This window comes from Cherax quadricarinatus, chromosome 4 (assembly GCF_038502225.1).
Source record: "Cherax quadricarinatus isolate ZL_2023a chromosome 4, ASM3850222v1, whole genome shotgun sequence".
Lineage (NCBI taxonomy): Eukaryota > Metazoa > Arthropoda > Malacostraca > Decapoda > Parastacidae > Cherax > Cherax quadricarinatus.
The window spans coordinates 12892035-12917892 of record NC_091295.1 but is presented as its reverse complement, the minus strand read 5'-3'; the positions used below and the strand labels follow the sequence as shown (position 1 = coordinate 12917892).

The window sequence follows — 25858 nt, the reverse complement described above, 5'->3', positions numbered from 1 at the left end:
GGACATTTACACCTGCCTTGGTCATTTACTGTTGTCTTGGAATATATACAAAGTATTTATATGTCCCAGCAATGTTTTGGATATTTGGAAGTATATAATAATAATGAGGAGGAGCAGAAGGAGGAGGAGGAGGAAGAGGAGGAGGAGGAAGAGGAGGAGGAGAAGGAGAAGAAGGAGAAGGAGAAGGAGAAGGAGGAGGAGAAGGAGGAGGAGTAGGAGGAGGAGTAGGAGGAGGAGGGGGAGAAGGAGGAGGAGGAAGAAGAGAAGGAGGGGGAGGGGGAGGAGGAGGAGAAAAAGAATATGTAATAATAATAATAGGTAATAATAAGTTCCCTTGAAGCATGAAAAACAAAGTCCACCCCTGACAATGACATGATAAGATGAGATAACATTTGATAAGACCTGACGTTTGATGAGCATACGCGAGGGTGCTGCAGATAGGAAAAGGTTAGAGGTGACATTTGATGAGCATTGCCTCTGTTTTTGCTGGTATACAAACATGTTTGTCTGTCTATTTGTCTGTCAAGCTCCCTGTCTATCTGTCTATCCGTCTAGCTCTCTGTCTCAGAGAGAGCCACAAGACTGCTTCATCACGTTTACTCACATCTTCAAGCAGAGTATAGCACTTTGTCTGGATTTTTTGGGTTATCCTAGGTAATTTACACTATACTTGTATTTATGTGTACCTGTGAGAGAGAGATAGAGACAGATTGAAAGAGATAGACAAACACAGATAGAGACAGATAGACAGAGATAGACACAGATACAGAAATAGACAGAGATTGACAGGCCCTAAACTTGGGGTTAACATCACTTTCCTCTTGAAGGAGGAGTGTTAATATGACATTACATCAGTGAATCCTTGGTGTTTGCAGCACTGTTTGTTCTAGCTGGCGCTTAAATTAACTGGCGCTCCCCAAATTTTTTTAATATGGTGCACACCGAGTGTTAAGACCCATGCTATGCTGACCAGGCATCTCAGGGCAATCATGCCAAATTTGGAGGCAGGAAAATTAAAACATATATATACACATTTGGGGCGCTATGCATAAGAACATATATGTACATTTGGACCGTTTAAGGGTTAAATCTAATTGTTCTTCTTTCTTAACACACTGACTGTTTCCCTCGAAAATTGGGTGATCACCAGAAAAAATAAAAAGAGGAAACAGTCACCATTCTTCATTCAGTGCTGTCTTGCCTGAAGTGTTCTAACAACAGTTCATATGACCTTAGGAGTTGCAGCATCCCCTTCTTTAGAGTGCAGGCATTTGGTGACCCTTTGGGTTTAGTGCTTCCCCCATGAATATAGTAATATTAATACTATATTATTCTGCAGATATCACTTATCACAACTAAGAAGTTTGGAGAAAGAAGTATATTTAGTCCAGAGACAGCTGGATAAGGATCCAAACAATGAACAAAAAAGAAATGAGAAGTTTGATTTAGAGGAACAAGTAAGTATATACGAGAAATCTCTTGAGTTATTTCATAACATTACTCTGATTATTATCATAAAACAGTGTTTAAGTCTTGGATTAACGTGATACTCTTGTGAACACCAGGTGTCAGCTTGCAAGGAACAAGTCAATGGTCTTAGTGAAGAATTGGCCATGAGAATTCACTGCTACAATGAAAACCAGCTGTCAGCAAACCATAAGTGGATGGCGCTGGGTGGAGATAAACAGGTATTTAAAATGAACATTGGCATTTATGCTTTCACTGTATCTCTATTTGCAAAGTGATCTTGTCAGTAACAAGCTATTTTAAATGATATGTTATGTTTATTATAGGTGAAGGTGATCCGTATGAATGAAGTATGCTTCAGGAAGGCACAGTGGCGACTAACAGAGGCAGATGGGCAGTTGGGTATCGCTGACTTGGTCTTGTCTAATTTCTTGTAAGTTGGGATTAATATCTTGTTTGCTGCTTCACTATAGATACCTATCACTGGTTTTAAGGTTTCTTTCATTATATAGTAAGATAAACATCTTGGTTTTTAGAAGTCATCTGTGATGCTACAAAATTTTGCTTAATAATCAACTTTTTCAGTACATATGAGGCACCATGAGTAGTAGGGGCACCTTCCATGAAACTAACCTTTTAGAGAATCACATGCAAACTTAAGCAATTTTAAAACTGCTGAAACTACAAGTATAAATTATCATCAGTTGGGTTTGCACCATATTGTTAATCACATTGGATAGATTAATGTGATAATGTTACCACATAAGCATGACATAATAATGATAAGCCATGAACAGCATTGGGGCACTTAACCCTTAAACAGTTCAAACGTATATATACTTTCACCTGGGCAGCGCCCCAAATATTTGAAAAAAAAAATAATTTCTTTTTATAGAAAAAAGAGCACATTTTTTAAGTGTTTTAGAATAAAAAAAAATTAGGGTCAGTACTTACCGAGATATGAGGCTGAGAAGTTGGCACTGGATGCTCATGTGACAGCAACATCGAGTCCTTCAGCTTGCAGAAGTGTTGCTCATATACCTTTTTTTCTATTTTCATATTATTTTATATAATTTTTATGTTCTGATAATTAAAATTTATAGTAGTTCTTGTCATTTCATAACCAATCTTTGTTCTGACACTAGTATTAGGTACTGAAATTGTACTCAGATTGTCACAAACACATTGACAGCTGGACATTTACACCTGCCTTGGCCATTTACTGTTGTCTTGGAATATATACAAAGTACTTATAGGTCCCAGCAATGTTTTGGATATGTGGAAGTATATAATAATAATGAGGAGGAAGAGGAGGAGGAGGAGGAGGAGAGGAGGAGGAGGAGGAGGAGAAGGAGGAGGTGGAGAAGGAGGAGATGGAGGAGGAGGAGGAGGAGGAGGAGGAGAAGGAGGAGGAGGAGGAGAAGGAGGAGGAGGAGGAGGAGGAAAAGAGAAGGAGGAGGAGGAGAAGAAGAATGCATAATACAATAATAGGTAATAATAAGTTCTCCTGAAGCATGAAAAACAAAGTCCACCCCTGACAGTGACATGATAAGATGAGATAACATTTGATAAGAGCTGACATTTGACGAGCATACACGAGGGTGCAGCAGATAAGAAAAGATTAGAGGTGACATTTGATGAGCATCGCCCTCCTTTGTTTTCGCTGGTACGCAAACATGTCTGTCTGTCAAGCTCCTTGTCTATCTGTCTGTCTGTCTAGCTCTGTCTCAGAGAGAGCCACAAGACTATGTCATCACATTTACTCACATCTTCAAGCAGAGTGTAGCGCTTTGTCTGGATTTTTTGGGTTATCCTAGGTAATTTACACTATGTATACTTGTATTTATGTGTACCTGTGAGACAGATTGAAAGAGATAGAGACAGATAGACAAAGACAGAGACAGATAGACAGACAGACACACAGAGACAGAGACAGACACAGATAGACAGAGACAGACAAAGGTAGACAGAGACAGAGGTAGACAGAGACAGACACAGATAGACAGATAGAAAAAGATATATACGTTTGGGGTGCTACGCGTAAGAACGTATATGTACGTTTGAACCGTTTAGGGGTTAATGTTGCATATCAGAGTACAGTGGACCCTCGGTTAATGCATTTGTAGTGTGGTTGTATGTATTGGTACAATATTTTGGTAGTGGAAAGCATCATCCTAATTATCTTTCATATCTTGGAGGCCTACAAGAAGTTCTGCAGGCATTTAAGTTGGATGGTGGAGACATAAAAATAAATTTTCATGGTGCAGTTATGGAGAGTACCATGTCCTTTGTCACTTAATTTTTCACCAAACTTAGACACTGGGCTATTACACTGCGGTGTAATAGAAAGTTTAAAAAATTATAACTTATTATGATTATATACATTTCTCCTTACCTTCTGCAGTTTATTTTGTATATATTTTTTTTTTAGTTTGTTGGCCTAATAACATAACCTTGCTTGATATTAACATTTTTTTTTTTCAACAAGTCGGCCGTCTCCCACCGAGGCAGGGTGACCCAAAGAGAAAGAAAATCCCCAAAAAGAAAATACTTTCATCATCATTCAACACTTTCACCTCACTCACACATAATCACTGTTTTTGCAGAGGTGCTCAGAATACAACAGTTTAGAAGCATATACATATAAAGATACACAACATATTCCTCCAAACTGCCAATATCCCAAACCCCTCCTTTAAAATGCAGGCATTGTATTTCCCATTTCCAGGACTTAAGTCCGGCTATATAAAATAACCGGTTTCCCTGAATCCCTTCACTAAATATTACCCTGCTCACACTCCAACAGATCGTCAGGTCCCAAGTACCATTCGTCTCCATTCACTCCTATCTAACACGCTCATGCACTCTTGCTGGAAGTCCAAGCCCCCTCGCCCACAAAACCTCCTTTACCCCCTCCCTCCAACCTTTTCAAGGACGACCCCTACCCCGCCTTCCTTCCCCTACAGATTTATACACTTTCCATGTCATTCTACTTTGACCCATTCTCTCTAAATGATCAAACCACCTCAACAACCCCTCTTCAGCCCTCTGACTAATACTTTTATTAACTCCACACCTTCTCCTAATTTCCACACTCCAAATTTTCTGCATGATATTCACACCACACATTTTTGTAGGTAGTAGGTTGGTAGACAGCAACCACCCAGGGAGGTACTACCGTCCTGCCAAGTGAGTGTAAAACGAAAGCCTGTAATTGTTTTACATGATGGTAGGATTGCTGGTGTCTTTTGTCTGTCTCATAAATATGCATGATTACAGGTATGTCTTGCTACTTCTACTTACACTTAGGTCACACTACACATACATATACACATTTATTTATACACACTCATATGAGTTTTCTTTGAGTTTATCTTAATAGTTCTTGGTCTTATTACTTTTCCTTTTACATCCATGGGGAAGTGGAATAAGAATCTTTCCTCCGTAAGCCATGCGTGTTGTAAAAGTCAACTAAAATGCCAGGAACAATGGGCTAGTAACCCCTTTTCCCATAAAGATTACGAAAAAGAATAAGAAGAAAATTGTCAAAGTGGGAAGTCTGAATGTGCGTGGATGTTGTGCAAATGATAAGAAAGAGATGATTGTGGATGTTATGAATGAGAAGAAGCTGGATGTCCTGGCTTTAAGTGAAACAAAACTGAAGGGTGTGGGAGAGTTTCAGTGGAGAGGAATAAATGGGATTAGATCAGGGGTTTCAAATAGAGTTAGAGCTAAAGAAGGAGTAGCAATAATGTTGAAGGATAAGATATGGCAGGAAAAGAGGGACTAAAAATGTATTAATACAAGGATTATGTGGAGTAAAATAAAGGTTGGATGTGAAAAGTGGGTTATAGTAAGCGTATATGCACCTGGAGAAGAGAGAAGTGTAGACGAGAGAGAGAGATTTTGGGAAATGTTGAGTGAATGCGTGGGGAGTTTTGAACCAAGTGTGAGAGTACTTGTGGTTGGGGATTTCAATGCTAAAGTGGGTAAAAATGTTGTGGAGGGAGTAGTGGATAAATTTGGGGTGCCAGGGGTAAATATAAATGGGGAGCCTTTAATTGAGCTATGTGTAAAAAGATATTTGGTAATAAGTAATACATATTTTATGAAAAAGAGGATAAATAAATATATAAGGTATGATGTAGCATTAAATGAAAGTAGTTTGTTAGATTATGTATTGGTGGATAAAAGGTTGATGGGTAGGCTCCAGGATGTACATGTTTATAGAGGGGCAACTGATATATCGGATCATTATTTAGTTGTAGATACAGTTAGAGTAAGAGGTAGATGGGACAAGAGGAAGGTGGCAGCAACAAGTAGGAGGGAATTGAAAGTGTATAAACTAAGGGAGGAGGAAGTTTGGGTGAGATATAAGTGACTATTGGCAGAAAGGTGGGCTAGTGCAAAGATGAGTAGTGGGGGGGGTTGAAGAGGGTTGGAATAGTTTTAAAAATGCAGTATTAGAATGTGGGGTAGAAGTTTGTGGTTATAGGAGGGTGGGGGCAGGAGGAAAGAGGAGTGATTGGTGGAATGATGAAGTAAAGGGTGTGATAAAAGAGAAAAAGTTAGCTTATGAGAGGTTTTTACAAAGCAGAGGTGTTATAAGAAGAGTAGAGTACATGGAGAGTAAAAGAAAGGTGAAGAGAGTGGTGAGAGAGTGCAAAAGGAAAGCAGATGATAGAATGGGAGAGGCACTGTCAAGAAATTTTAATGAAAATAAGAAAAAATTTTGGAGTAAGTTAAACAAGTTAAGAAAGCCTAGGGAACGTATGGATTTGTCAGTTAAAAACAGTAGGGGAGTTAGTAGATGGGGAGAGGGAGGTATTAGGTAGATGGTGAGACTATTTTGAGAAACTTTTAAATGTTGAGGAAGAAAGAGAGGTGGTAATTTCATGCACTGGCCAGGGATTTAGAAAAGGCATATGAAAGAGTGGATAGGGGAGTAATGTGGCAGATGTTGCAAATATATGGAATAGGTGGTAAGTTACTAAATGCTGTAAAGACTTTTTATGAGGATAGTGAGGCTCAGGTTAGGGCTTGTAGAAGAGAGGGAAACTACTTCCCGGTAAAAGTAGGCCTTAGACAGGGATGTGTAATGTCACCATGGTTGTTTAATATATTTATAGGTGGGGTTGTAAAAGAAGTAAATGCTAGAATGTTCAGTAGAGGGGTGGGATTAAATTATGGTGAATCAAATATTTCCACAAGTTTAGCTTTCTTTTCAGTGTTGCCAAAATCATTATTGCAAGGAAGATAAAAACACGATGAATATTTGAGAATCTTCCTACATAAACCAGAAAGTTACTAGATTTCCCTTCACTGGCTTTACCAGCCTTCCTATACAAGTCCTTTATGGTAAAGTTGGGGTAATATCATACTGGATTTAGCTTCAGTTTCTTAGTCAGATTATGGAGATTTCTTTTATCAAAGAACATTGTAGTTATTGGTCATATAATTTGGGGTTTTTGACCATCAGCACTCCCCTATTATCCTGGGAAAGAATTAGTGGGGTTTACCTACTAGCCAGGATAAGCCAGAAGTGTCACTCTTCTCCTGACTCTTCTCGCGGTAAGTAGTCCTCGGGATTGCTCATTGTACTAAATCATTGATTTTCTCATATTGTGAGGGGCCACCTCATGTATTATGGAATTTATTTCAGTATAGTATTATATATTCTTCCCCATTTCCTCATTGTGAAGGCTTACTCAGCCCTGTAACAACTTCAGACAGTATTACCAAAGCTGGCTCCTCCTCAGGAAAATTAATGAATAGAAAAAGAACAAAAACTGACAAACATAAACACTTTATTATTTAGAAAATATAAAATATAAAACACTAAAAATATGAAATATTAATCCTACCTTAACCCTTTCAGGGTCCGTCCCGTAGATCTACGGCTTTACGTTCAGGGTCCAAACCGTAGATCTATGCCATGAGCTCAGCTCACTCTGATAAACTGTGAGTGGTACATTTGGGCCTAGATATGAGAGAATACATCTATGTGGTATGTGTGCACCACATAAAACAGATCCTGCAGCACACTGTGTATAATGAGAGAAAAAAAATGAAATCATGATTTTTCGATTAAAACAGCAACTTTGCAGTGTTTTTTCGTATGTTTTTTATAGTTGTATTTGCGATTTCTTGGTCTCATTTGATAGAATGGAAGACATATTACAGAAATAGAGATGATTTTGATTGGTTTTAGCATTGGAAATGGCTTGAAACTGAGCTCAAAGTAGCGGAAATGTTAAATTTTTGCCGATATTCAAGAGTAAACAAACGACCTCACACGTCTAATACACGTCAGCTGGTGGGTCTAATATACATTCACAAATATGGTGATGATATTTATACAATTATTACAGTATTGCATAACAGTAAATCTTCTATTGTTTGGTGTGAATAAAAATTCATTATGTGAATAAAAAATAAAAATGGAATTTATTTGTAAAGCCTCAAAACATAACTAATGAACAGAGGAAATGTTAGTTTAGTGCCAGGAATGCCTACATTGTTCATTCTGGACCCTATTTTGAAATTGGAATATTTTGAACTTTGTGTTAAATTGGCCAAATTAACAATTTCCGATCACTTTATTTTGTAGTTGAAACAGTTGACTTGGCGATTTCTTGTGCTCAATCGATAGAATAGAAGTAATACTAGTGAAATAGCTAAGAATTTGGTTAATTGGAATAATGTAATTGGCCTAAAATGGGAGTCAAAGTCGGCAAAATCGCCGATTCGTAAATATCGCTGACACATCAAAATTCGCGAGAGCATAATTTCGTCAATTTTCCACCAAATTTCGTACTTTTTGTTTTATTACCTTCACAAAAAGATTCTCTACGATTTCATAAGAAAAAATAACAAATTTTTTTTTTTTAAATTCTTGGACACTGGTGCCTGACTCCAGATTTGGGCCTTGGACCCTGAAAGGGTTAAAGAAAATGAAAAATGAAAAATATAAATGATATCTGAATTCAACGCTAATATATATATACAGTGGACCCCCGCATAACGATCAGCTCCCAACTCGACCAATTATGTAAGTTTATTTTTGTAAGTGCTTTTGTAGGTGTATTTTTAGGGGTCTGAAATGGACTAATCTAATTCACAATATTTCTTATGGGAGCAAATTCGGTCTATAACGGCACCCAAACAGACTTCTGGATTGAAATAATATCGTTATGCGGGGGTCCACTGTATATAAAACTTGGGTGTCTGGTGTTGGTGACACTGCGTGTTGTTGAAATCGTAGCCGTTGCCGATGATGGGGGGGGTCGCAGGTGTTGATGACAACCCACCGGCTCGTTCTTCACAGATTTTCTAGCCATCAATAATCCGTCCAGATGACAGGAAAGCAGGTTTTTTTCCACTGCAATGATGAGGGGTTATATCCTGCTACTTTCATACACAAACAGGTAAATGGATCAGAAATTGGGACGCCTCAGAACGTTAATCCGTCTCCTTCAATTTCTACTCGTTGATTAGCAGGTGACCCTCTCTGTCCTTTCAAGCTGTAAAGAGAGACAATACCTAAATGATGTGGTGATTATTAAAACATTTTAACCTATCAAGACTGAAAGGACTAAGTTAATTATTGGTCAAAAGTGAAGCTTTCAACCAATAAGTCCACTAAAATATGATCAGGCGTGTACTTACAGTAGTGTTGGGAGCTGTGAGTCGAGTGATTTACTGTTTGACCGGAGCCCCACACGTCACCTTTCGGGAGGGGGGAGAAGGGAGGGGAAGGGATAGCTGGAGCAGCCGGCAATCAAACTATCACTTTCGGGGAGGGGGAAAAAGGGGGGAGGGAATAGCGGGAGCTGGACTTACCCTATCTTAACAAGTAGCCGGCAATGAAACTATTGTTACTATATACTCCCTCGCTACTCCTATCTATTGAACTTTTCCCTCACACTCATCCCAAATTAAAATGAGTTTCTCTTGTATTTAAACTTTTTTGAATTGAGGAGACCTCTAATTACATTTTCATTTACATGCCCAGTTAGTAATCATTAGTTTTGTTTTTTATATGATATACTGTACATGTTATAGTACAGGTTGGCCATGACTAATCCAGCAATCAGTCATCAGGTTCCATCAGTAATCCGGCACTAATTTCGGCTAGCATAATTTCAAATTTCATCATTATACTGACTCAGAAATTGTGCAGATGGTTGTAAATCTACAGTAGCAAGCCAGTGGAGGAGAAAGCAGTGATGAAAATGAGGAAGATGTAGCAGAGTCTCTATTGATTGGTTAATTAAGTGTATTCCAACCTAGCCACTCTGTAATCCAGCAAACTCACTAATCCAGCACACTACAGGTCCCAATGATGCCAGATTAGTGATGGCATCCAATCCAATCATATGATTGGATTGGATCTTTATGTACTGTTAATACTTTGATACAATTGTACAAAACTGAGATATAAATGAGAAGATATTTACATTTTTATTAATAAATCAGGAGAGTAATTTTTATTCTAACAGATATACAAAGAAGACCAATGCTGATGACAGTGGGGAGCATCTCTTGGAGTTAGGCTTTGTAACTATGAGAAATCTTTTGCCTAATCAGCCTTATCAAGAAGTGCTAATGCCATCAGAGCTGCAGTTGAACATGCCAGTTGATCGACAGGTTGGTTAATTGCATTATCTGTGAATATTTTGATTCATTGAAAGGATGAACAATATAAAAGATTGCCTCCTTTAGAAAGTGGATATCAGATTGGAGGGAGGGAGTATAGAAGAAGTGAATGTGTTCAGATGTTTTGGAGTGGACATGTCGGCTGATGGTTATATGAAGGACGAGGTAAGCCATAAAATTGATGAAGGGAAAAAGGAGGGTGGTGCATTGAGGCATCTGTGGAGACAAAGAATGTCATCCATGGAGGCAAAGATGGGACTGTATAAGAGTATAGTGGTACCAACATTCTTTTATGGGTGTGAAGCATGGGTTGTGAATGTTGCAGCAATAAGGAGGCTGGAGGCAGTGATGTGTCTGTGGGCAATGTGTGATGTAAATATTGTGCAGAGAATTCATAGTGTGGAAATCAGGAGGAGGTGTGGAGTTACCAGAAGTATTATTCAGAGTTATGAGGAGAGGTTTTTGAGGTGGTTTGGTTATTTAGAGAGGATTAAGCAAAATAGGATGACTTGGAAGGTGCATAAATCTGTAGTGGAGGGAAGGAGGGGTAGGGATCGTCCTAGGAATCGATGGAGGAGGGGGTAAAAGAGGCTTTATGTGCAAGGGGGCTTTGACACACAGCAGGTGTGTGTGAGTATATTAAATAGGAGTGAGTGGAGAAAAATGGTTTTTGGGACTTGACAGACTGTTGGAGTGTGAGCAGGGCAATATTTCGTGAAGGGATTCAGGGAAACTAGTTAACCGGACTTGAGTCCTGGAGGTGGGAAGTACAGTGCCTGCACTTCAAAGGAGAGATTTGGGATATTAGCTATTTAGAGTGACATCTAATTGTCATATCAGGGTATCCCTGGAAAGACAATGTCAGTGTGATTGATGGTGAAAGTGTTTCTTTTTCTGGTCATCCTGCCTCGGTGGGAGGCAACCAGCATGTTAAAAAAAATCTATATAGTGAATATGTTTTCTTATTTTGTTCCCTCTGTTTTGGTGAGAGAAAGCAATTGAGGTAAAAAGTAGGTTCTGGAGATATGTATAGGAACTGCAAGCTGAAGTATGTTGTAATTCAGTGGGTCAGTTGAATTGGGATTTCTGTGCATTTCTGGCAAGATAACTAGAGAATGAGTGATGGTGAATGTGTTTTCCTTCTGTGAGTCACCTTGCCTTGGTAGGAAGGAGCCATTTTGTAAACAAATATTTATATAATAGTTAAAGCAATTTACTCTGCAGTATTATATAACATTTAATTGAAAATCATCTTCAGTATAATTGTAATGTCTTTTCCTGCTGACAGTACTTCAGTGATTTATGATAACTACTAGTTAAGTTTAATGTTCATTGATGATAACTACTAGTTAAGTTTAATGTTCATTGGTGATAACTACTAGCTTAGTTTAATGGCTTGAATGCTATTTGACTTATTCCTCTGATTTCTCTTTATGCAGAGAACACTCAGAATATTTTGCCGGGAAAAACCACCTTGTGGAGGCATTTCAATTATTGAACATTTTGAAATCAATGTTGTTCCTTTGAATATTGGTAAGTGATTTTAATATTTATGAATGGCTAAATATTCTTGAATCCTTTCTATTTTAATGTGATATACATTACTTCAGTAACAATTATTGTAGGGGAGTTAGTAGATGGGGACATGGAGGTATTGGGTAGATGGCAGGAATATTTTGAGGAACTTTTAAATGTTGAAGAAAGGGAGGCGGCAATTTCATGCATTGGCCAGGGAGGTATAACATCTTTTAGGAGTGAAGAAGAGCAGGATGTGAGTGTGGGGGAGGTGTGTGAGGCATTATGTAGAATGAAAGGGGGTAAAGCAGCTGGAACTGACAAGATCATGACAGAAATGTTAATAGCAGGGGGATATATAGAGTTAGAGTGGTTGGTATTTTTGTTTAATAAATGTATGAAAGGGGAAGATACCTAGGGATTGGCAGAGAGCATGTATAGTTCCTTTATATAAATGGAAAGGGGACAAAAGAGACTGTAAAAATTATAGAGGAATTAGTTTACTGAGTGTACCAGGAAAAGTGTACAGTAGGGTTATTATTGAAAGAATTAGAGGTAAGACAGAATGTAGGATTGCGGATGAGCAAGGAGGTTTTAGAGTAGGTAGGGGATGTGTAGATCAAGTGTTTACATTGAAGTATATACTATGTGAACAGTATTTAGATAAAGGTAGGGAAGTTTTCATTGCATTTATGGTTTTAGAAAAGGCATATGATAGAGTTGATAGGGGAGCAATGTGGCAAATGTTGCAAGTATATGGAATAGGTAGTAAGTTACTAAATGCTGTAAAGAGTTTTTATGAGGATAGTGAGGCTCAGGTTAGGGTGTGTAGAAGAGAGGGAGATTACTTCTCGGTAAAAGTAGGTCTTAGGGATGTGTAATGTCACCATGGTTGTTTAATATATATTTATAGATGGGGATGTAAAAGAAGTAAATGCTAGGGTGTTTGGGAGAGGGGTGGGATTAAATTATGGGGAATCAAATACAGATGGGAATTGAAACAGTTAGTTTTTGCTGATGATGCTGTGCTTATGGGAGATTCTAAAGAAAAATTGCAAAGGTTAGTGGACGAGTTTGGAAGCGTGTGTAAAGGTAGAAAGTTGACAGTGAACATAGAAAAGAGTAAGGTGATGAGGGTATCAAATGATTTAGATGAAAAATTGGATATCAAATTAGAGAGGAGGAGTATGGAAGAAGTGAATGTTTTCGGATATTTGGGAGTTGACATGTCAGCGGATGGATTTATGAAGGATGAGGTTAATAATAGAATTGATGAAGGAAAAATGGTGAGTGGTGCGTTGAGTTATGTATGGAGACAAAAAAAATGTTATCTATGCAGGCAAAGAAGGGAATGTATGAAAGTATAGTGGTACCAACACTCTTATATGGGTGTGAAGCTTGGGTTGTAAATGCTGCAGCGAGGAGACGTTTGGAGGCAGTGGAGATGTCCTGTCTAAGGGCAATGTGTGGTGTAAATATTATGCAGAAAATTCGAAGTGTGGAAATTAGGAGAAGGTGTGGAGTTAATAAAAGTATTAGTCAGAGGGCTGAAGAGGGTTTGTTGAGGTGGTTTGGTTATTTAGAGAGAATGGATCAAAGTAGAATGACATGGAGAGCGTATAAATCTGTGGGGGAAGGAAGGCGGGGTAGGGGTCTTCCTTGGAAAGGTTGGAGGGATGGGGTAAAGGAGGTTTTGTGAGCGAGGGGCTTGGACTTCCAGCAAGCGTGCATGAGCATGTTAGATAGGAGTGAATGGAGACGAATTGTATTTGGGCCCTGACGAGCTGTTGGAGTGTAAGCAGTGTAATATTTAGTGAAGGAATTCAGGGAAACCAGTTATTTTTATATAGCCGGACTTGAGTCCTGGAAATGGGAGGTACAATGCCTGCACTTTAAAGGAGGGGTTTGGGATATTGGCAGTTTAGAGGGATATGTTGTGTATCTTTATACGTATATACTTCTAAACTGTTGTATTCTGAGCACCTCTACAAAAACAGTGATTATGTGTGAGTGAGGTGAAAGTGTTGAATGACGATGAAAGCATTTTCTTTTTGGGGATTTTCTTTCTTTTTGGGTCACCCTGCCTTGGTGGGAGATGGCCGACTTGTTAAAAAAAAAAAATATTTCAACTCACTTTTAGATGTTAAATAAGCATTCCTGCATTTTTTTTTATATGCATGTGGATGTGTATACATATGTATATACATTAATCTTTACTTTCTTTTGTCTTTTTTTTTTTCTTCTTTCTTTCTTAATAGCTGTTATCCCTGTAGTGTTTCCTTTCAAATTCCATGGGTAAGTGGGTTAGAGAATCCAAGGTCTGGCCTCAATCAAGTTGGACTGCAAAGATAAACAAACCCTTGAAACCGATCACTCACACATATAAATATTGCAATTGTGTCTTACCTTTACTCTGGTGTTGTTTCTCTGCTATATTCTTCAGTATCTTTTGATTATGTCATTTTTTTTTTGTATCATCATGGGTGTGCATTTGATGTAGTGCACCTGCATTAGGGACATGAAGTTCTTAATTATTGAGTCATCTTAAATAAGGATGAGACTGTGTATATGTAGTTACTCATCCACTTATTGGCTACACCTACTGGTGCTTTAATCAACATAAATCACAGAGCTCTTTTTCCTTTGGGTAAGACATGTGCAACATGAAAATTCTTCAAATGTTTTTGCTGTTTAACTCTTATTTGATAAGTCTCAACATCATTGTCAAAGCATTTCTTTTTGTGTGTGTGTGTGATTAAGAAAGGCCATCTGTGTGCCCCAAAATACTGTTTATAGAGACTGGTAACTATTAATAGCATCAGATGTTAAAATATGTGTAGATATATGGGAGTGGAAGATTGCATGATAAGTCAAAAATAATCATAGAAGATAGCAGGTGGTGTCATAGCATGTAACTACTGCACTAGACTTCCAATCTCTTAAAGACACATTGGTGTTTATGATCAAATAGAAGTGATCACATGTTATTTGTTTTTATGCCCAGAACTAAGCATCACTTTTCATTGCAAAATCCTGTATGACCCTTGTGGATTTAACTTTTAGTTTTGATTATAATAATAATCATTGCAAAATCATTAACATTGTGAATAGACTTTTTTTTTAGCTTTTAAGTATCCTAAGTTTCTACCTGTTTTTTGTGAAGGAACATATGTATTTGTCAAATCATATTTTGGCTCTTGTGTGTTTGGCCACTATAAGATAAAATGCCTGTTCATACTTCAGCAATGTGAGTTCTCCACTGATGGAAGAACTGAGTTGCTCATTTGTAACCACTATGTTTCTTCAATTTTGAGAGGGTTATGTTTGGGACCTGGATTTTGGATTTACATTTTCTTGTACTGTATGTCATTAGCACATCTCTGAGATCTAAGAGATGATATATACTTTAGCAGAAAGATATATTAAATCATGGTACATTGCAGCCCTGACATACCAGTTCTTCAAGACTATGATGAAGTTCTGCTTCCCTGATAATGCAACAGAAGAGGAGCACACTGTGGGTGATGTTGCAACAAGTAGGTTTTCATAACTGTCCTTGTCTTAACTTAATCTTTGTTGATTCATTAATCATAAGTTGTGCATGTTTAATTATTTTTATTGTAAACTGAATATCTGTTAGCAGACATCATTAACATTTTTCAAAACCATTATACACACGTACTTAAATAGACAGTAAAAACCACTACTTCATAAAGGTCAGGACAGTACTTCTGATTATGCATAATTATGGCATAATGTATCAAAAATAGGATCAAACAGGGAACTACAGAAAGAAAACATGTTTTTCAGTTTTGAAGGATTCATACATTTTTGGTTAAGGCATCACGAGCCAGAGCCTCAGATATTTTACTCTTAAAAACACATTAATGTGTATGAAATGTGCAAGGAATATTGTTATTCATGGTAATACACACTTATTCACTTTAAACTCAAGGTAAGTCATAATAAATAAACTTGCAATGAATAAACAGAAAAACAGACAAGAACCTCTGATGCAGACATGTCGCAGAAAATGCTGTCTGTGAAACCTTCCTATTCGTAAGCATCTTAGGCCAGTGGTACAGCACCAGACCTGCTACCTGTCAGGACCACAGTCTGAGTACCCTATCCAATGGATTCTGTTCATTCATTTATTCACTTCATTTTTAATGTTAATTTTTCTAGCCATTGTTTCGCTAAAATCTCTTGCAACACTACACTTTAATGCTAGTACATAAGCTCAAATGACTAGTTGGATGAATCTTATTGTAGTCAGCTGGCCGAGTGGCTTACCCACTGGCCTGAAATTTTAGGATTCTCTCTTGCTGTGAGTTCAAACCCCACCCATTCCATGGTTTATTAGCTCAAATATTGTAAGCTATGAAGTCATTGCAGTAAATAAAGTAAACACTTCCATGTAAGTGAATTTATTCCTATGTAATGTAAATATATATACAGCCATTATTAAGATCAGTATACATTACTGTCTTACTTGTTTATACATTTATCACACTGTGATGCCAGTGTATCAGTCCTGGTGTAGAAGTAATTTATATCACATCTCTGGAGTAGACATTAAAAGACATCTGTATTTTGCTGTAAGATACATGTCCAGCCATCCTGAATATGATGTTATGGGAGTTATGACAAATACATAGAGTGACCTAATAACCTATCAAGGAAGCAGTTGACATCTTTCAGCACTGGTCTGGGACCAGACGGAGGGGACAATAATCCCTGGAATTAACAAAAGGCATAATAACTCACTTTTGAATGAGAACATTTTTATTACCTAATTTATTGAAATGACATTGTAAAATCTTTAAAATATTACAAGTTTTTTTTTTTACTTCTCATACCCCACAGTGAAAAAAATTAAAAATCTTTCTAGGCTTCCTTTATTTTCACTCTGAGCTTAAATACTTCAGCACTTACTGTTAGAATATATTTAGTGTTATAGACTTTTACTCATTATTAAAACTTTTTTAAACTTATTATATACCACCAAAAATGTCCATTTTTTCATCTTCCCATATTTATGTCATCAGATCAAAACCCTCGAGGTAGCAAGAAGCAAGCATCTCTCAGGAAATCCCACAAGGAATCAAGCTTCTATGTATCTCTGCAGGATAAAGATGATGTAGAAATTATGAAGGTAATTGCATTCAGATATAGTCCTGTGCCTACCATATATAATAAAAAAGTTGGAGGCAGTAATTCTGTAACTGTTGCATACATGTGGACCCTCAGTTATCAGGTGTAATCCGTTCCAGAAGGTCGGCCTAAAATCAAAATGGAGGTTTTGTGGGCGAGGGGCTTGGACTTCCAGCAAGCATGCATGAGCATGTTAGATAGGAGTGAATGGAGATGAATGGTTTTTGGGACCTGATGAGCTGTTGGAGTGTGAGCAGGGTAATATTTAGTGAAGGGATTCAGGGGAGATTCTAAAGAAAAATTGCAAAGGTTAGTGGATGAGTTTGAGAATGTGTGTAAAGGTAGAAAGTTGAAAGTGAACATAGAAAAGAGTAAGGTGATGAGGGTATCAAATGATTTAGATAAAGAAAAATTGGATATCAAATTGGGGAGGAGGAGTATGGAAGAAGTGAATGTTTTCAGATACTTAGGAGTTGACGTGTCGGCGGATGGTGCATTGTGGGAATGCCATTTCAGTTGTCCATTTTCAGCATGTCTAGCGGTAAGAAATATGTGATTCCCCAGCAAATCTGGGACTCTTCTCTTCCCAAGTGATGCTCTAACACAGATGGAAGTGTCAGTGAAGATCAATTTCATGATTTGGAGGAGTTTGAGACCAAAAGCAATGGAGGAGGAGGAGGGGAGGAAGAGGAGGAGGAGGGGAGGAAGAGGAGGAGGAGGAGGAGGAGGAGGAGGAAGAAGAAGAAGAAGATGTAATAATATTGTTCCCTTGAAGCAAGAAAAAAAAAAGTCCACCCCATGACAGTGACAAGATAAGGGGAGATAACATCTGATAAGAGCTGACTTTGATGAGTGTAAACGAGGGTAGAGCTAAGGAAATATTACATGACCATCGCCCTCCCTTTGTTTTTGCTGGTACACAAACATTTCTGTCTGTCTATTTGTCTGTCTGTCAAGCTCCCTGTCTGTCCATCTAGCTCTCTGTCTCAGAGAGAGCCACAAGACTGTGTCAACACTTTTACTCACATCTTCAAGCAGAGTATAGCACTTTGTCTGGATTTCTTGGGTTATCCTAGGTAATTTACACTATGTATACTTGTATTTATGTGTACCTGTGAGACAGAGATAGGCAGACAGATAGAAAGATATAGAATGAGGGAGAAAGATAATTAGATAGAATGGAGGAGGGGAAGCAGCATCCGCCCCCATTGTTTTGACAGGCGGTAGGGGTAGTGACTAATGAGACAATATGTCACTTTGACAGCTGCCGACTTCTGACTCAAAACAATTATAAGCCACACACTCGCACACAAGACAAGGAGGAGGAGAAGAAGGAAGAGAAGGAGGAGAAGGAGGAGGAGGAGAAGGAGGAGGAGGAGGAGGAGGAGAAGGAGGAGAAGGAGGAGGAGGAGAAGGAGGAGAAGGAGGAGGAGAAGGAGAAGGAGGAGGAGAAGGAGGAGGAGAAGGAGGAGGAGAAGGAGAAGGAGGAGGAGAAGGAGGAGGAGAAGGAGGAGGAGAAGGAGGAGGAGGAGGAGGAGGAGGAGAAGGAGGAGGAGGAGAAGGAGGAGAAGGAGGAGGAGGAGAAGGAGGAGGAGGATGATTGTTTGTTTTTGTAAACAAGTTTTGTAAACAATATATTGATAATTATGTTTGTGTGCTTATTGTGTTGTATACAATGAGTGTATATATGTACATTGCACCTTACTTTGGTCTCATAGGCCACATAAGTTATGTGAAAAAATAAAATAGTGAAAAAAACAAAAAACCTTCAATTACAAGTAAACTAAAGTTTACCGGGTGAGCGGCAGTCGCCGCTGTTGCCATACGCGGCTCATTTTCTGCAAACTTCACGGCTCTATATCTCGGTAAGTACCGATGGCAAAAATTTTTTTTTGGACTAAAACACTCAGAAAAATAATCTTAACATTTTCATAAGAAAAAATAATTTTTTTTTTTTTTTGAATATTTGGCGACATAGAATGACAGTTTCAGAGAGGGGCCTGAAACAGTCAAAGGGTTAATGGCATTTCACACTGGAGAAAGAATGGCCCCTCTGTGCCAAAATTGGAAAGGACCAATTTGAGTAATCAAGGAAGTCATTTAAAAGCTAAATTAAATATTCTTAATGGGATTTTTTCTTTCTTTTTCAATTTATTTATAGTTAAGCATGTTAAATACAGTCAGGAATACTTAGTATACATTCCATCAATCAGTTGTATTTACTGTTTTGTCTGCAAACTTAACATCTGCATCAGCACTTAATAATGATCAGTTGAATTACTTTCAAAATTCTGTTGCAATTTAGAATCTTAAGAACTGTTAGGTTATTAGAAAAAGTGTTCTTACATATTTGATATGGCAATATTTGTTAGTCTTAGACTCATACATGGACGTACAGATTATAAATACACAGATAACCCAGACATAGGAGAAAGAAACTTATGACATTTTGGTCAGACCGAAATGTTGTCATAATTTTTTTTTTTTACATGCTGGCCGGGTGAGGCAGGGTGACCCATCATTCAACACTTTCACCATCATTCACACATTCAGTCTTTGCAGTGGTGGAGGGACAAATTGTATTGTTGCAATTGTATGCACATTAGCAATTTTTTTATTTAACGTTTAGAGGAAACTGAAAGACTTGCTACTTAATAGGAGTTTTCTTGGTTTGATAAAAGTTATTTCTCAGTTTTATCCATTTCATTTTTATCCATCTAAAACATAGAAGCAATGGATTGTAGAAGTTTTCATTATTGTCTGAAACATTATGTGATGAATTCAACCAGCTTATGGATATTGAAGTGAAGATCAATCCTAGATGACTCACAAGAAGCAGGATATTTTAGTTAGTACATTGACTACATTAGATCTTTCAGATATAAATCACTTAACTTAGTCTAAGTTATTTAATGTTTAGCAAAGATTTTCCTCAACACTTTCTAAGTATCATTAAATTAGGTCATAGTTTTGAAAGCCTAGCCAGCAAAGTGGCTTATTATTTATAGTGTCAACAAAATTGTCTTTAGTAAATGCTGAGGAGTCATATGAGGATGCAGTTTACATGGCAATATGATGTACTAATGATATGCAACAAATGTTAGATAAAATATGTTATATACATTGAAAGCCTTACTAAATGATGAGGTAGTTCCTAAAAACTCATTCTTAAGATTGTAATGTTCAGCAAGGGTTATTATCTCATTACATAGTATTATATAAGTCAAGATAAGTTGCCCCAAAAAAATATTCATTCCAGTGTATTTGAACAAAATATATAATAACTACAGTGGAACCTTGGCTTATGAGTGCCCCATCATATGAGTTTTTCAGGTTAGACCTCCAGATCTTACAAAAGTAAAAGTGAATATATAATTATGATTCATTGTCGTGATGTATTATGTTGTTTTTACTGCTTAAGACTATAACTGCAACAAAAATAATAGTATTTCTTCCCTTAAATTGTAGGTGGTGGTGTTTGTGGATGATTGTGAAGAGAGTGGAGAGTTATGTTGTGGTCCTACTGGGCTGAGGTGGATGGTAGAGGTTCTGGTACTGAAGTTGATGGTTGTACTGCAGTGTGCATAAACTCTGTAATGGATTTCCATTCTGTTTTACCCTGCTGTACATTATACAACTGACAATAAGGCATCAGCTGCTCTAGACACCATTTCAGGGTCCTCTTCAGTGAAAAAGTCTAACTTTAAGTCATTCAGTAAGTCAGTCAAGTCATTCAGTCAGTCAGGTCTTTCAGTCAACTCAGTAAGTCATTCAGTCAAGTCACTAAGTCAGGTCAGTAAGTCATTCAGTCAAGTCAGTCTGTCAAGTCAGTAAGTCATTCAGTCAAGTCAGTAAGTCAATCAGTCAAGTCATTCAGTCAGGTCAGTCAGTCAAGTCTGTAAGTCAGCCAATAAGTCAGTCAGTCATTCAAGTCAGTAAGTCATTCAGCAACTCTGGTATGCCTACTGGGTGTCATGATTGCTTGGCAAATACAAGATATGGTAATTAAAAGATCAAAACAATTCACAAACACAGCTAGCTTATAGGAGAGAAGTGGAACTGAACAAGTAAGTTGGGATGGTGGTGTTGGGGATGGCAATTGATGACGGGAGGTCTCCCCCACTGACCCACACCAAGGCAGCTGCTTGAGGTAGGGAATGGCTGCCACCACTTGTCACATAGTGACATATTTTATTCATTCTAGAGTATATATCAGGTTTCTATGTTATTTATATTGTTTATTATGTCATATTAAATGAATTGCGATAGATGAATAAGCCGCTGAGTTGATATTAGCGTCATATTCCTGCCTCCTGAGAGCAGGAATTCCACTGGAACAGATTAATGGCATTTCAGTTAATTTAAATGAAAATTGACTCAGCATATGAGCAGATCAGGATACGAGCAAGGTCAAGGAATGGATTAAGCTCGTAAGCTGAGGTTCCACTGTATATTCTAAGTATTTGGTGCTGGTGGAGAAGGGTGGGATTAAATTATGTCTCATAAACACGCTAGATAACAGGGATATCTTGCTACTCCTACTTACACTTTGGTCACACTTCACAGACACTCACATTCATATATATATATATATATATATATATATATATATATATATATATATATATATACATACATCTGGGTTTATCTCCTTTTTCTAAATAGCTCTTGTTCTTCTTTATTTCTTCTATTGTCCATGGGGAAGTGGAAAAGAATCTTTCCTCCGTAAGCCATGCGTGTCGTATGAGGCGACTAAAATGCTGGGAGCAATGGGCTAGTAACCCATTCTCCTGTAAACATTTACTAAAAAAGAGAAGAAGAAAAACTTTATAAAACTGGGATGCTTGAATGTGCGTGGATGTAGTGCGGATGACAAGAAACAGAAGATTGCTGATGTTATGAATGAAAAGAAGTTGGATGTCCTGGCCCTAAGCGAAACAAAGCTGAAGGGGGTAGGGGAGTTTCGGTGGGAGGAAATAAATGGGGTTAAATCTGGAGTATCTGAGAGAGTTAGAGCTAAGGAAGGGGTAACAATGATGAAGGATCAGTTATGGAAGGAGAAAAGAGAATATGAATGTGTAAATTCAAGGATTATGTGGATTAAAGTAAAGGTTGGATGCGAAAAGTGGGTCATAATAAGCGTGTATGCACCTAGAGAAGAGTGGAAAGTAGAGGATAGAGAAAGATTTTGGGAGATTTTAAGTGAATGTATAGGAACCTTTGAACCAAGTGTGAGAGTAATTGTGGTAGGAGACCTGAATGCTAAAGTAGGAGAAACTTTTAGAGAGAGTGTTTTAGGTAAGTTTGGTGTGCCAGGTGTAAATGATAATGGGAGCCCTTTGATTCAGCTTTGTATAGAAAGCGGTTTAGTTATAGGTAATACATATTTTAAGAAAAAGAGGATAAATAACTATACAAGATATGATGTAGGGCAAAATGACAGTAGTTTGTTGGATTATGTATTGGTAGATAAAAGACTGTTGAGTAGACCTCAGGATGTACATGTTTATAAAGGGGCCACAGATATATCAGATCACTTTCTAGTTGTAGCTACACTGAGAGTAAAAGGTAGATGGGATACAAGGAGAATAGAAGCATCAGGGTAGAGTGAGGTGAAGGTTTATAAACTAAAAGAGGCGGCAGTTAGGGTAAGATATAAACAGCTATTGGAGGATAGATGGGCTAATGAGAGCATAGGAAATGGGGTCGAAGAGGTATGGGATAGGTTTAAAAATGTAGTGTTAGAGTGTTCAGCAGAAGTTTGTGGTTACAGGAAAGTGGGTGCAGGAGGGAAGAGCGATTGGTGGAATGATGATGTAAAGAGAGTAGTAAGGGAGAAAAAGTTAGTATATGAGAAGTTTTTACAAAGTAGAAGTGATGCAAGGAGGGAAGAGTATATGGAGAAAAAGAGAGAGGTAAATAGAGTGGTGAAGCACTGTAAAAAGAGAGCAAATGAGAGAGTGGGTGAGATGTTATCAACAAATTTTTGTTGAAAATAAGAAAAAGTTTTGGAGTGAGATTAACAAGTTAAGGAAGCCTAAAGAACAAATGGATTTGTCAGTTAAAAATATGAGAGGAGAGTTATTAAATGGAGAGTTAGAGGTATTGGGAAGATGGAGGGAATATTTTGAGGAATTGTTAAATGTTGATGAAGATAGGGAAGATGTGATTTCGTGTATAGGGCAAGGAGGAATAACATCTTGTAGGAGTGAGGAAGAGCCAGTTGTGAGTGTGGGGGGAAGTTCGTGAGGCAGTAGGTAAAATGAAAAACTGTAAGGCAGCTGGGATTGATGGGATAAAGATAGAAATGTTAAAAGCAGGTGGGGATATAGTTTTGGAGTGGTTGGTGCTATTATTTAATAAATGTATGGAAGAGGGTAAGATACCTAGGGATTGGCAGAGAGCATGCATAGTTCCTTTGTATAAAGGCAAAGGGGACAAAAGAGAGTGCAAAAATTATAGGCGGATAAGTCTGTTGAGTATACCTGATAAAGTGTATGGTAGAGTTATTATTGAAAGAATTAAGAGTAAGACAGAGAATAGGATAGCAGATGAACAAGGAGGCTTTAGGAAAGGTAGGGGGTGTGTGGACCAGGTGTTTACAGTGAAACATATAAGTGAACAGTATTTAGATAAGGCTAAAGAGGTTTTTGTGGTATTTATGGATTTGGAAAAGGCGTATGACAGGGTGGATAGGGTGGCAATGTGGCAGATGTTGCAGGTGTATGGTGTAGGAGGTAGGTTACTGAAAGCAGTGAAGAGTTTTTACGAGGATAGTGAGGCTCAAGTTAGAGTATGTAGGAAAGAGGGAAATTATTTCTCAGTAAAAGTAGGCCTTAGACAAGGATTTGTGATGTCACCGTGGTTGTTTAATATATTTATAGATGGGGTTGTAAGAGAAGTAAATGCGAGGGTCTTGGCAAGAGGCGTGGAGTTAAAAGATAAAGAATCACACATAAAGTGGGAGTTGTCACAGTTGCTCTTTGCTGATGACACCGTGCTCTTGGGAGATTCTGAAGAGAAGTTGCAGAGGTTGGTGGATGAATTTGGTAGGGTATGTAAAAGAAGAAAATTAAAAGTGAATACAGGAAAGAGTAAGGTTATGAGGATAACAAAAAGATTAGGTGAAGAAAGACCGGATATCAGATTGGAGGGAGAGAGTATGGAGGAGGTGAATGTATTCAGATATTTGGGAGTGGATGTGTCAGTGGATGGGTCTATGAAAGATGAGGTGAATCATAGAATTGATGAGGGGAAAAGGGTGAGCGGTTCGGAGTCTGTGGAGACAAAGAACTTTGTCCTTGGAGGCAAAGAGGGGAATGTATGAGAGTATATTTTTTCCAACGCTCTTATGTGGGTGTGAAGCATGAGTGATGAATGTTGCGGCAAGGATAAGGCTAGAGGCAGTGGAGATGTCATGTCTGAGGGCAATGTATGGTGTGACTATAATGCAGAGAATTCGTAGTTTGGAAGTTAGGAGGAGGTACGGGATTGCCAAAACTGTTGTCCAGAGGGCTGAGGAAGGGTTGTTGAGGTGGTTCGGACATGTAGAGAGAATGGAGCGAAACAGAATGACTTCAAGAGTGTATCAGTCTGTAGTGGAAGGAAGGCGGGGTAGGGGTCGGCCTAGGAAAGGTTGGAGGGAGGGGGTAAAGGAGGTTTTGTGTGCGAGGGACTTGGACTTCCAGTGGGCATGCGTGAACGTGTTTGATAGGAGTGAATGGAGACAAATGGTTTTTAATACTTGATGTGCTGTTGGAGTGTGAGCAAAGTAACATTTATGAAGGGATTCAGGGAAACCGGCAGGCCGGACTTGAGTCCTGGAGATGGGAAGTACAGTGCCTGCACTCTGAAGGAGGGGTGTTAATGTTGCAGTTTAACCTTTTCAGGGTTTCAGCCGTGCTAGTACGGCTTACGCACAAGGGTTTTTGACATACTAGTACGCCTAAATTCTAGCGCCCTCAAATCTAATGAGAGAAAGCTGGTAGGCTTACATATGAAAGAATGGGTCTATGTGGTCAGTGTGCATGGTATAAAAAAATCCTGCAGCACACAGTGCGTAATGAGAAAAAATAACTTTGACAGTGTTTTTGGATTAAAACAGTGACTTTGCACTGTATTTTTGTATGGTATTTATTGTTGTATTCTAGTTTTCCTGGTCTCATTTTATAGAATGGAAGACATATTACAGAAATTGAGTTGATTTTAACTGGTTTTACAATGAAAAGTACCTTGAAATTGAGCTCAAAGTAGCAGAAATGTTCGTTTTTTACCAAGGTTCAAAAGTAAACAAATCATGCTATGCGTCCAATACACGTCAGCTGGTGAGTCTAATATTCTTTCACAAGTGCACTGATATTATTTATGCCATTTCTACACTAATGCAGTAGTCTGCATAAAAGTAAATCTTCTATTTTTTGTGAGAATAAAAATTCAAAGTGGAAAGCAAAAGAATGTAAGAGGGGCGTGGGGACATGACTAATGAACAGAGGAAATGTTATTTTAGTGCCAGGAATGTCTTTCTTGTTTATTCTGGACCCTATTCGGAAATTGGCATCTTTTGAAATTTGTGTGAAATTGGCAAAATTGCTAAATTCTGACCACTGTATTGGATAGTTGAAATCGGTAAATGGGTGGTTTCTTGTACTCATTCGATAGAAAAAATGGAGTTCTAATGAAATAGCTATGATTTTTGTCGACTAGTACACTGGAATTGGCCGAAATTGAGCTCAAATTGGGCAAAATCGCCAATGCATAAACATCGTTGAGACCGCTAACTTCGCAAGAGCATAATTCCATAAGTTTTCCATCAAATTTCATGCTTTTTGGTGTCATTATGATCGAGAAAAGATTCTCTATCTTTTCATAAGACAAAATAATTTTTTTTTTAATTTGGCTGACCCTGAGAACAAATCTCTGAGAGGGCCTGTCGACCCTGAAAGGGTTAAAAACTGTAGTGTAAAGCACCCTTCTGGTAAGACAGTGATGGAGTGAATGATGGCGAAAGTTTTTCTTTTTCAGGCCACCCTGCCTTGGTGGGAATCGGCCAGTGTGTTAATAAAAT

General features: G+C 38.1%; 1 protein-coding gene across 2 annotated transcripts in view; it reads left to right on the top strand.

Annotated features, from left to right (window-relative positions):
* hob (bridge-like lipid transfer protein family member hobbit) overlaps positions 1-25858 on the top strand; it is a 238733-nt gene that overhangs the window by 198996 nt on the left and 13879 nt on the right. For both annotated transcript variants that reach the window (XM_053770361.2, XM_070094472.1), the window contains 7 exons: positions 1340-1457; positions 1566-1688; positions 1794-1900; positions 9969-10116; positions 11565-11658; positions 15084-15176; positions 16689-16795. In XM_053770361.2, coding sequence (XP_053626336.2) covers positions 1340-1457; positions 1566-1688; positions 1794-1900; positions 9969-10116; positions 11565-11658; positions 15084-15176; positions 16689-16795 — 790 coding nt within the window. The remainder of the gene's footprint in view (positions 1-1339; positions 1458-1565; positions 1689-1793; positions 1901-9968; positions 10117-11564; positions 11659-15083; positions 15177-16688; positions 16796-25858) is intronic.